Below are 13,621 nucleotides of genomic sequence, written 5' to 3' on the forward strand. Positions count from 1 at the left end.
AAATCATTGTTACTACACCTGTGGTGCATTCATTGAACAGCATTTACTGTATGGGTATGTAAGTGCCACTCATAGCAGTTTCTTTCCTCAATTTCTAGGAAAATGTTTTTTCTGGACCCCATAAAGGATGAAAATGCTCATTTTTCAACTATATGAAAAGCAAAATTGCTACTCACCATATAGCAGAGATGTGAATCGCAGATGGGCACTCAAAAACACTGTCACAATATAAGCTTTCAACCAGCAAGGCCTAAGTTGAAAGTAGTCACCGCACCCCCGTGTGTGTGCAAACGTAGCTCACACGTGAAGTGTGGCTTCAGCTGCCAGAAGCTGCAGTCCTCTCTCTCTCTCTGTGTGTGTGTGTGTGTGTGTGTGTGTGTGTGTGTGTGTGTGTGTGTGTGTTTGTTTCTTTGTTTTGTCTAATTTTGATGAAGGCCTTGTTGGTCATAAGCTTATATTTTGACAGTCTTTTTGCTGCGCATATCTGCGACTCAGCATCTCTGCTATATGGTGAGTAGCAACTTTCCTTTAATAATATTGTTGGATTCCATCCTGAATTTTCCATTGTATCATTTTTCAACTATCTATATATCCTGTCAATTACGAGTCAGTTAAATGTTTTGAACTACAGGCAAACATCAAACAATGGAAATCCAGGATGGGGTTGAGACAAAACAAGGTGGGATATTTTACTTCCCCTCTTGTTTTACCATCTGCCTCCTTAAAAATCGTTTTTTTTTTTTTTTTTTTTTTTAATTAATTACCATTAACATGGGTGAGTATAATCTGCATTTTCGTAAAAGAGAAAGATTGGCCCTCAGTTTTAAAGAATATAACACCAGATCTAATTTTGTGCTTAGTTTTATGTATGTAATTGATTTTGTAACTTATTTTGACCTCTGCTACTCAGTATCTTTCATTATAGAACGAAATCAGTAATTGTTTCGTAACTTAAATTTTGTTGTTGACATATAAACAAATATAAATTCTGTACTAAGTACAAACATTTGGAACAACTACTAATAGCATTCTTAAAGGATCTATTTAGCCCTATTTGGAAACATGTTAACAAAGCCAGCCCTTAATTCCAAAGTAATTAACAGTTCTGTGAAAAGTATTGTTTGTGTAATTATAGTTGTTAATTTAATGATTTAACAAACAATTAGGCCAAATTCTTGTAGTAGAAGAAACTGTTAAAAAGAACCAACTTTATGATGTATTCAGTTAATTTAATGAGTTAAGTTTTAATTGTAATTTCTGTTAATTTAACTTTGAACAATGTGTAGTTTCAGTACCTGTTACGATGAGGATATATAAGGGCCCGATTTTTAGTCCCAAGACAGTCAGTCCACAGCCGAGTTGCAGATGAGGAGCCTTTGTTGGTTAGAACGCCGACAATGCATCAACTTAACAGTGAAATAAGTGTTGTACCAAGAGGCCGTGTGGTAAAACAATGACAGTGTCTGCTCCATATGTACCTTCCTATTATTCAAGAACTGTGGGCTTCGTGGTTAGGTTTTTACTGCTCGTAAATGTTCAGCAGAAAACTATTCTAGCGGTATGTGGATGTTCGCCTTCAACCTATTAATGAGGCTTAACGAAAGTGAGACAATAGTGCTCTGGCCATGAAACTCTGTATTATTGGAGGGAGGGGGGTTGTGAATAGTGAAAATAAATAACTGTGAAACACAAATGTGCACCTGTCAGCTACATCATTTAAAGGAGACGGTACTGCACTCCCACCCCCTATTTTTTCAGCCAGTATGTCTACACTGAGAATGATCAACGAAGAAATAAAGCAGGCGAGCGTTATCACAGGATGTAACAGTATTGTGAAAAGGGAAGTTGCTACTCACCATATAGCGGATATGCCGAGTTGCAGATAGACAGAACAGAAAGACTGTCACAAATATAGCTTTCGGCCAGCAAGGCCTTCGCCAAGATCACACACACACACACACACACACACACACACACACACACACACACACACACACACACACACACACAAAGTGAATGTAGTCTCAGGCAACTGAGGCCACACTGCGAGCAGGACCCTATTGCTATCTCCAACAGCCTGAGCTGCCATTTTGTGGAAACCTAGAACTCTTCCCATCACCAGCCTGCCTTCCTCCATCGGAAATGAGTGGAGGAGGCTCGGGCAATGCCCTTCTCTTCTTAGAATCGTGAGTGCTATAATGCCACCTATATTGTGAGGGAGCTATATCATGCTCTCAGTTCATCCCGATCCTCTGCCTGAGCCAGATGCTCTCTACATTCAGATGTCGTAGCACCTTTCACTTGCGGGCAATCACTTTCTGCTTAATATATACAACCTTATCTGGGAATCCATCCCTACACAACCCCTGCTCCCAATCCCTTACCTCACGGCTCATACCACTGTAATAGACCTAGATGCAAGACCTGTCCCATACATCCTCCTACCACCACCTACTCCAGTCCAGTCACAAACATGGCTTATCCCATCAAAGGTAGGGCTACATGTGAAACCAGTCATTTAATCTACAAGTTAAGCTGCATCCACTATGCTGCAGTCTATGTGGGCATGACAGCCAACAAGCTGTCTGTCCGCATGAATGGCCACCTACAAACAGTGGCCAAGAAACAAATGGACCACCCTGTTGCTGAGACACTGCCAAACATTACGTCCTTCATTTCAATGACTGCTTCACAGCCTGCACCATATGGATCATTTCCACCAACACCAACTTTTCTGAATTGTGCAGGTAGGAACTTTGCCTGCAATATATCCTACATTCCTGTAACCCTGCTGGCCTCAATCTTCATTAGTCATTGTCCTCTCCCATCCAGCCCCTTCTCTCTTCCCATTCCAGCACAACACAGCCCTCGTCCTTCCATTGCATCCAGTCTTCTTACTTCTCTTTTCCACTATCATCCCCTCCATACAACCTCGAGACTGCACATAGCTGCCCTACCCTCTTTCCACCTCATCTGTGTGCGCTCCCCAATATGACATTGCTGTTCACCACCCCTAGCCTACTACCCCCCCCCCCCCACCCCAGCCCCAGCCTCCACCTTATCCCCACCCAGTCACCAGTCCCATCATCCACTGGTATTGCTGCTCGCAATGTGGGCTCATTTGCTTGAGACTACAGTCGTGTGTGTGTGTGTGTGTGTGTGTGTGTGTGTGTGTGTGTCTAATCTTGATGAAGGCCTTAGTGGCCGAAAGGTATATTTGTGACAGTCTTTTTGTTGTGCCTATCTGTGACTCAGCATCTCTGCTATATGGTGAGCGGCAACTATACTTTTTACAATTTTGAACTACAGGCGTGGCTTTCTCAAAACGAGCAATAATATGAGGGGCGTTCAATAAGTAATGCGACACATTTTTTTCTCAGCCAGTTTCACTTGTAAAATGTTTGGAATTTGTGTGTGACATCATGAAATATTCCACTTCATCCTCTGTTATTTCATGGTATTCAGATAGGTGGAGGCACTAAGTCTTCAAAATAGCATCAGTAATGGAGGTGCACCCCAAGCAGAGAGCTGTGGGTGCGGGTTTTGTGTGTGTGCGTGTCTCTGTGTGTGTGTGTGTGTGTGTGTGTGTGTGTGTGTGTGTGTGTGTGTGTGTGTGTGTGTGTGTGTGAAAAACCAGAGCATCACAGATATTCATAGGCACTTGTAGAATGTCTACAGAGACCTGACAGTAAACAAAAGCACCACGAGTCATTAGGCAAGGTGTCTGTCATCTTAACTACAAGGTCACACAAACCTGTCTGATCTCTCATATGCCAGCCAACCACACACAGCTGTGATACCAGCAATGTTAGAACATGCCGACACACTCTTTCGATGTGATCAACGGATCACTAACACCCACCATGTTGCTCAACTGGATGTCCCCGTTGACTGTTGGCAGTGCTTGACCCACTGTTCTACTGTTGGGGTACTCAGTGATTTGTGCCCTCTGGGTCCCTCACCACCTCTTAGAAGATGATAAAGAACTACAACTGACCATCCAGGTGGGATTGCTTGCATATTACGATGCTAATTGCAACAATGTTTTATTGATAATCATTACAGGCAATGAAACATGGGTTTCTCACTTCGAACTGGAAACAAAATGTCAATCCTCATCACCTCTTCCTTAAAGAAAATACTCTCAGCCAGTAAATTCATTGTGATGATCTTCCAGAATTCTGAAAGGAGTTTTTTCTGTTTGATGTTCTTCCTCATGGTGCAACAATGAGCTCTGAAGTGTATTGTGCTACCCTCAGGAAATACAAGAAACAACTTCAGTGTGTTTGTGGCCACAAGAAATGCAACCAAACTTCTCCTTCTCTGTGACAATACAAGGCCTCTCACAAAACTGTGCACCAGACAGAAGCTCATAAAACTTCAAATGGACTATCCTTCCTGAACCACCGTACACCCTAGATTTCTCTCATTCAGTCTATCTGTTTGGCCCAGTGAAGGATGCACTCCATGGGAAGCAGTATGTGGATAATGGTAACGTTATTGATGCAGCAAAACATTGGCTCCATCGTTGACCAGTAGAATGGTACCAAGCAGGCACACAGATCCTCCCAGTAAGATGGTGTAAGGCCATCATATTGAACGGAGATTATGTTGAAAATTAGGGATGTAGACAAAAGAGTGGGAAATAATATGGTGTTTTGAAATATGTATAAAACCAGTCTTCTTTCAGAAAAAGTCTTTCGTTTTAGTTGATACACAAGCAACTTGCTAAATATCACCAGTGTGTTCTATCTTTCTCAAACTACAAATTATAGCTGTTCTTCTCGTCAACAATGCCTAGCATGTAAGGACATAGTTACTGTCTATGACACCCTGTTGAGAAGTTAACATATAAGTGATGGTCAAAAATTTCCATTGGAGGTCATTGCTGCTGCATAGCATGATTTTGATGTGAGTATATACTACATTTTATAGACTATAAGACACACTTTTTTCTTCGAAAAATTGCCTGAAAAATTCAGGTGTGTCTTATACTCAAAATTAATAAAAAAGGTCGAGTGTTTAATTTAAAATTCCCACTAGGTTTAAAAATGGCTGTACATTCGATGCCATAGAAAACCTCTCTCTATCTGGCAACATCGGATTCAATTCGCAGCAGCAATGCACCAATGCAACAGACATTAGTTGTGGGGATTAACAGACTTACTAACACTGTTTCCCCCCCTGCCGTGCCACAACAAACTAAGAGCACTGTCTAGCCTATATCTCTGCAGCCTACGGTGCCAGTGAACTTGAATTGAAAGTGATTTGTATTATTGGTAACAGCACAATATTTTTGTTGAGTAGCTAGTTTCCTAATGGGAAAAATAAAAGGTATTCATTTGGGATGGCCTACAGATTGAAAATAATAGCATATGCAGAACAACATGGAAACAAAGCAGCTGAGCAGCATTTCAGCCCTCCACCAACAGAAAAAATCCATTTGCGATTGGCGGGCTAAGAAGAACTGAAAAAAATGAGAAATACTAAAAGTGCAAATAAAGGACTGAATGCAAAATGACCAAAAGTAGATGATGATGATGATGATGATGATGATGATGATGATGTAGATGTAGATGTAGATGTACTTAAATGGATTCAAGGACACCGCCAAAATGGCATTGGAATTAATACAAAAATGATTCAAAAACATGCTCATAACTTAGTGCTACAGTGGAACTTGACAGACTTTAAGAGTAGATTTGGTTGGTGCTACAGGTTTATGAAGTGTCATGGACTTAGCATGCGAACCAAAACCAAAATATCTCAGAAAATGCCCCAAGAGTATGAAGAGAAAATATTATCTTTCCATCACTTTATTATTCAACTTCAAAATAAAACCAGTGTGGAACTATGCCAAATCATGAATATGGAAAGAAACTCCTCTGACATCTGATGTACCGAGTAACAGAACTGTTGCCATGAAAGGTGCTAAAACTGGTATGGATGTCAGACCACTCTGCTTTGCTCCCCCCCCCCCCCCCCCCCCCCCCAAAAAAAAAAAAATGTGCAGTTTTGGAAAAACAAAGGAAGTGGTTTGTTTCGTGCGTGGCTCTGTTTGGTTGGTGTTTCACATTGCCCATGCAATGAACATACTGCACAGTTGTGCACTGCTCTGCATTGTTCTGCACTGCTCTGCAGCTGGCATTTGTGTACAATGTGTCTGTTGTGGATGTGGCTTCACTTGTTAACATAATTATTGCCTTATTTGTTGTTGTCACACGTAATGGACACTGTCATCCTAGTGCTAATATGAAAATCTATATTGTATCTTCAGTGCACAAAAAAGACTGTATGGGGGAATAATGCTATTACCTGCAGTTTCATATGTTACATTTCCCTATATAAAGCTTTGGCCACTAAATATTCTCACCAGTTTGAATCTTCTGACAGTTCTGATGATGGAATGAAGTGGACACTAAAAGGTAATAATAGGATGTTGAACACAACAGTGTCTCCTCCAATGAGGTGAAGCTTGTGGAATACCGCGTCTAATGCAGCACATTTTTTGCCAGATACACTCTGTTACGCGCTGGGACTTGCAGTTTCTCTTTGTTGACAAAGAGACAGATAAACTTTAAAATTTTACAAAGTGTCAACCACAGCCTTAAAGAAATTGTAAGTCTGTTTACTGATGTACATGAAAATGTTCAAGGTATGTAAAAAAATCTCAGTTAAATTCTCAGAGGAAACAGATACAGTTACTGGGGTACAGTCCACATCAAAGCAACAGCGTATGATGCCAATTCAGGCAAAGCCTTTCTTCCACATACCGTACTGAATGCAACAAATATTTTCTTACACTTCAGTTTAATTTCATTCGCAGCACTCGAGCTTATCTCGGTGTATCAGTGTCAGTGGATGGTGTGAGGCTGTGATTCGATTTATTTGAGTGTTGTTTCAATATTTAAAATTCTTGATGTTTAACTTCACTACAAATTATATGACATGCAGTCTCTTTGCATAGACTGCTTCTAAATTAATTTCACATTAATTTACAATTGCTTTCTGGAAGTTGGTGCATCCTCTGTTTAATACAGAAATTGTTGGTTTCCACTTGTTCCTAATATAAATTATTCTCCTAAATTTTTAATATAGGTCTTTCCATAAATATTGCTAGAGGCAAAGTCAATCGTTGCTTGGTAGTATCCACAATTACTTTTAAACACATACTCAGATACCCAAAATCGAGCATACAATAAGAACTTGGTTTTCTCATGAAATGGTAATTCTACCAGGACAATATAGAACAAAACATCAGCACAACATAGTTTATCCATTCAGTATCTCTTACTCTGTGTTATTGTCTGTAAGACCTCCAGAATGCATCTGATGGTTAGCACCAACACCACTTCTCCAACTTTGGGTAGTTCATGATCAGCGGAATACAGCGGGCCCAACCCACTAATAGAACAACATATAATCAGCAAAATATCTATCGTTATAAAAACTATTAATAGTAACAGTGCAAAACCTCACTTGTTGAAATGTTCAGGCCAAGAAGATTGCTTTGATACTTCTTTCACATTACCCTTGAGTGATTATCATCTGTGTAACATAAAATAATTGTTCATTCCACTATACAATCTTCAGATTATTGTCTTAAGAGCATGCATACCGACAGAGTTAAAGTGATAAGATTATTTCAATAGAATCCATGACAGTCATGTTTCTTAACAATACCAGACCAATCAGCACAAACTGCATTCTTGAGCAGAATGCCAAACAAATCTATGAAGTATACTCAGAGTACATATCTCAGGCTTAACAACGTTATATGGTTTAACTTAGAATCTTCACCCATTTATTTTGAAACAGGTTTGTATTCTTAAATATTTAAACCACTGCTCAAACCACAGCTGAGCAACCAGTGGCCCATGAGCCCGATCGAGCTGGTTATTTGTTTCATCTGGTCTGTGGAAGAAATTTGTGTGTGTGTGCTGGGGGGGGGGGGGGGGGGGGGAGTGGAGTGGAGTGGAGTGTGGAGGTAATTTCAACATTGCAAATGTTGAAATTGAAGGCAATTTGTAATGAATTAGCTGCAACCAGTTGTGTTCATAAGTTTTTATTTTTCTGTTATATTATATCAAGATGCCTGGCATCTTATTCTCAGATGTTTACATTTATTTGCATGTCATGAACATTTTTTAAAACTAAGTGTTGCAGAATTTTATGACAGAAGTTCTTAAGACAGCTGTTATTAATTGTTGTAAGTAAAGACAGAAGGTTCATGGTGCATAAAAAAATATATAAAAAATTGAAGAAAGGGTTGAACATAAAATGGACGTAGTCTTGAACAAAACACATTATTAAGGTATAGTTTGCTGGTGTAGTGTGTTGGGAAAGGGGCACTATTCACATTGGTGCATTACCACGAAAAAATGCGCTAGGAGCACTACTCTTGTGTTCCTTGTCTAGAAGGCCCACGAACTTAAGTATGTGAATCATGATCGCAGGTCATCATAGGTTGCCCATGCCAGGCTTAGATGGTAAAATTTTATTCGGTTTTGTATATCTTACAACACACATGATTTCTATGCGCCACAGTAAATCATACAATAATCATTCTGTCACCTTTCGGGAGCCATTTGAATTCTTTAACTATAACATCAGTGAGATTTCTGCCACTAGCATCTCTTCACCAAGATTCGCCAGGTTTCTGCAGTAAGACTGTATTTCTGAATAGCCTGAGATTTGGGTCTTTCTTACTGTATGACATAAAAGGAAGGTTCATATGGTGAAACATCTGAATATGCAAAAAAAAATAGGAAAGGAAAGGGAGCTACAAAAATAAAGAAGACAGAAAAAATGTAGCCCAAAACTCCAGCACCTTGCCTAATGATCCCCTGTGCAGAAGAGCATCTCTCCACAGCCCTGGAGGATATTGATTTTCATTAATCCTACGGAACAGACGCCATCAGTCTTGTCTACAACCCTTAACTCTGGTCACAGCAACCTGCTGTTGAACTGATAAAGACTCGCCCGTGTTACTTCACCTACAACTCAATATATTGCTATCACCCCATTTCCCCAGCTCCCTCACTGCCCACATATTCCCCACATCCTTATTGGCCCCCTCCCCTCATATTCCCCAGCTTCATCGTTGCCCCCACCCCCCGGCCATGTCACAGCTTCCTTACTTACTACTCTCCTATTCCTTGGCCCCCTGAACACCATGTCTGTTCCCCAGCTTCTGAAGTGCCTTCCTTTTCCCCATGTTCCTCCTGATTGCCCCTCTGGCTGCCCCCCCCCCTCCCCCTCCAAATACCCATTTTCCTGACTGATGCCCCTCTCACTTATCCCCATGTTCCTGACTAGACTACTCCCTTATTCCCTTGTTTCTGACTGCACTCTTTTCCCCAGCCTTCTTGCTGTCCCCTTTTCCCCCCCGGCTTTCTTGCTGCCTCTCTTCGCTCTGTACCAGCTTCCTCGCAGGGCCCAGTTTCCAGTTTTCTTACTGCTCCCCTGTCTCCATGTTCCATCCTGTGCCTCTTTCTTGAGACCCAGTTTCCCCCCCTTATCACTTACGGACTCACCAGTAATATTCTTCTTCAGAAGTAACGTATAGGATCGCAAAAAACCATTGTTACTAGTGAATGTTGAATGAACTCCATTAGAGATAAACTTTGAGATACAAATTTCAAATTACCTAAATATCAAAGATGATTTTCTGAATGAGATGTTGCCACTGACTATGCCAAGAAATTTATCACAAAGCTGTTTTACATTTACCACAAATAAACTGATAGCAAACAACTCAAAGCAGGGCTATTTGTCACAATTATTTAATGAAATAAGTCCACTAGTAGTTTGAACGTTTTTCATTGCATTGAAATTAGTTGGTGACGGTGCACCTCTGAGAATTGTATAAAAAGTCTAAAAGTCTTAAATCTTGTATACCTCATACTGTGCAAATTATTGAACCAAAGATGTATTGTCAATGTGTAGCTTAACTATTTCGTGGAACACATCACCTCAAACGTGACAGTCTTCTGCAACCTTGTCTTTAAGATTTCCACCATCTTCGACTTACTTAATCCCTAGAGACTAAATACAAAATACTGGGAGCTAATAATTTGTGGAATTACCTATAACATGTTTAGACATCTATGCACAAAATTTGAACACAGTCTTATGTAATAAAGTCGGAACTGCTAGACCACTGGGCATTGTGTGCCATTCACAAATGGAGAGAGAGTAAGTCGGTCATTCACCTTATCCACAACTAACCTTACGTGCTCTTTCCATTTCATAATTGGTCACAATGTTACATGTAGATATCTGCCATGACTGTTTCAAGCGGTGCACAATTTGTATTGTTTTCAGGTCTTACAAGGTTTTTTCATACTTACCTGCATTAAATTAAATTTTCCGCATTTGGAGTAAGCTTCTGTTCATCACACCAAATAGAAATCCAGTCATCATCCTGTATTCTTCTACAGTCACCCAAGGGTGACATTTTCCCATACTCTTCGGCACCATCAGAAAAGACCTGCAGCTTACTACTCAACGTAACTGTTAGATCATTTTTGTATACAGGGTGGTCCATTGATAGTGACCGGGCCAAATATCTCACGAAATAAGCATCAAATGAAAAAACTACAAAGAACGAAACTTGTCTAGTTTGAAGGGGGAAACCAGTTGGCGCTATGGTTGACCCACTAGATGGCGCTGCCATAGGTCAAACGGATATAGACTGTGTTTTTTAAAATAGGAACCCCCCCATTTTTTATTACATATTCGTGTAGTTTGTAAAGAAATATGAATGTTTTAGTTAGGCCATGTTTTTCGCTTTTTGATAGATTGCGCTCTAATAGTCACAAACGTGGTGTGTGGTATCATATAACATTCCGCCAGTGCGGACGGTGTTTGCTTCATGATACATTACCTGTGTTAAAATGCACCATTTACCGATTGCGGAAAAGGTTGATATCATGTTGATGTATGGCTGTTGTGATCAAAATGCCCAATGGGTGTGTGCTATGTATGCTGCTCGGTATCCTGTACGACATCATCTTAGTGTCCGGACCGTTCGCTTGATAGTTACGTTATTTAAGAAAACAAGGAGTGTTCAGCCACATGTGAAATGTCAACCATGACCTGCAACGAATGATGCCCAAGTAGGTGTTTTAGCTGCTGTCGCTGCTAATCCGCACATCAGCAGCAGACAAATTGCGCAAGAATCTGGAATCTCAAAAATGTCGTTGAGAATGCTACATCAACATTGATTGCGCCTGTACCATATTTCTATGCACCAGGAATTGCATGGTGACGACTTTGAACGTCGTGTACAGTTCTGCCATTGGGCTCAAGAGAAACTATGGGTCAATGACAGATTTATTGTGTGCGTTCTATTTAGTGACGAAGCGTCATTCACCAACAGCGGTAACGTAAACCGGCATAATATGCACTATTGGGCAACGGAAAATCCACGATGGCTGTGACTAGTGGAACATTAGCGACCTTGGCGGGTTAATGTATGGTGTGGCATTATGGGAGGACGGATAATTGGTCCCCATTTTATCGATGGCAATCTAAATGGCCCATGTATGCTGATTTCCTACGTAATGTTCTACCGATTTTACTACAAGATGCTCCACTGCATGACAGAATAGCGATGTACTTCCAACATGATGGATGTCCGGCACATAGCTCACTTGTGGTTGAAGCGGTATTGAATAGCATATTTCATGACACGTGGATTGGTTGTCGAAGTACCATACCATGGCCTGCACGTTCACCGGATCTGATGTCCCCAGATTTCTTTCTGTGGGTAAGTTGAAGGATATTTGCTATTGTTATCCACCGACAACGCCTGACAACATGCGTCAGCGCATTGTCAGTGCATGTGTGAACATTACGGAAGGCGAACTACTCACTGTTGAGAGGAATGTCATTACACGTATTGCCAAATGCATTGAGGTTGACACATCATTTTGAGAATTTATTGCATTAATGTGGTGTTTACAGGTAATCACGCTGTAATAGCATGCATTCTGAGAAATGATAAGTTCACAAAGGTACATGTATCACATTGTAACAACTGAAATAAAATCTTCAAATGTACCTACGTTCTCTATTTTAATTTTAAAAACCTACCTGTTCCAACTGTTCGTCTAAAATTGTGAGCCATATGTTTGTGACTATTACAGCGCCATCTATCACAAAGCGAAAAAAGTGGTCCAACTAAAACATTCATATTTCTTTCTGTACTACATGAGTATGTAATAAAAAATGGGGATTCCTATTTTAAAAAACGCAGTTGGTAACTGTTTGACCTATGACAGCGTCATCTAGTGGGCCAACCAAAGCGCCATCTGGTTTTCCCCCACAAGCTAGACAAGTTTCGTTCTTTGTAGTTTTTTCATTTGACGATTATTTCGTGAGACATTTGGCCCGGTCACGATTAATGGACACCCCCCCCCCCCCCCCGCCCTGTATTGAGAAAAAGAGTGGTCCTATCACAATTCCATGGGCAATTTGTGATGATACCTTTGTCTCTGATGAATGACCCATTCAGGATAAAATACCAGGTTCTGTCACTTCAAGAGTCTTCGAGCCACTCACATATCTGTGAACCTATTCTGTATGCTCCTTCCTTCATTAAGTCTGCAGCTGGGCATTGTGTCAAACATTTTCCAGAAACTTAAGAATGTTGAATCTGCCTGTTGCCCTTCATCCTTGGTTTGCAGAGGAGGGAAAGCTGAATTTTGCATGAGCAAGTCTTTCTAAATATGTTCTGATTTGTGGATAGAAGCTTCTCTGTCTCAAGGAAATTTATTATGTTTGAATTTAGAATACGCTCAAGAATTCTGCAGCAAACCAATGTTAAGGATATTGTCTGTAATTTTGCATGTCCTTTATTTTACCTCTCTGATGTACAGGTGTCACCTGCACTTTTCCCAGTTGCTTGTGTCTTTACGCTGGGTGAGAGATCCACAATAAATACAGGTGAAGTATGGGGCCAGTGTCAAATTAGGATTCCATCTGGACAGGGTGATTTACTTGTTTTCAACTCTTTCAGTTGCATCTCGGCCACAGGGATGCCTATTTCTATGTCCTCCATATGGAAGCATGGAATGACCCATTTGCTTTTATCAACATTAATAAGTAAAACATTGATGTGTGTCGTATGTGTCACTTTATCAAATTTGGACAATCAGTATCTCTCTCCTAAACAGGTGCAGGAATGTGTCAAAGCTATTCTAGCTGCAGAGTCAGCCACAAAACTAGCTGAACTGGAGGCATTAACAGGCACATGGGATGGTGAAGCAAGAATAATATCAAAGTAAGTTTGAACCAAATTTTACACGTAGATGCATGTATGTACAACAAATATGCTACAATCACACTCTATTTTTCTTTCAAGGCATGCAAATAATCTTCTTCAATTAAATAATGGCAAAAAGATTCCTCCAAGTGGATGGAAGTGTGAGAAATGTGATCTCACTCAGAATCTGTGGCTCAATCTGACAGATGGAGCTGTTCTTTGTGGGAGAAAATTTTTTGATGGCTCTGGAGGAAATGACCATGCTGTTGAGCATTATCGTGAAACAAGTAATATATTTGTATTTAATTATAGCTTATACTGGTCTAATTAATTTTCAGGTTTTGATATTGT

General features: G+C 40.4%; 1 protein-coding gene across 1 annotated transcript in view; it reads left to right on the forward strand.

Annotated features, from left to right (window-relative positions):
- Positions 1-13,621, forward strand: part of LOC126353922 (ubiquitin carboxyl-terminal hydrolase 5) — a 163,823-nt gene that overhangs the window by 29,503 nt on the left and 120,699 nt on the right. The window contains exons 4-5 of the mRNA XM_050003165.1: positions 13,182-13,288; positions 13,370-13,557. Of these exons, the coding sequence (XP_049859122.1) occupies positions 13,182-13,288; positions 13,370-13,557 (295 nt within the window). The remainder of the gene's footprint in view (positions 1-13,181; positions 13,289-13,369; positions 13,558-13,621) is intronic.

This window comes from Schistocerca gregaria, chromosome 3 (genome assembly GCF_023897955.1).
Source record: "Schistocerca gregaria isolate iqSchGreg1 chromosome 3, iqSchGreg1.2, whole genome shotgun sequence".
In the NCBI taxonomy this organism is placed as follows: Eukaryota; Metazoa; Arthropoda; class Insecta; order Orthoptera; family Acrididae; genus Schistocerca; species Schistocerca gregaria.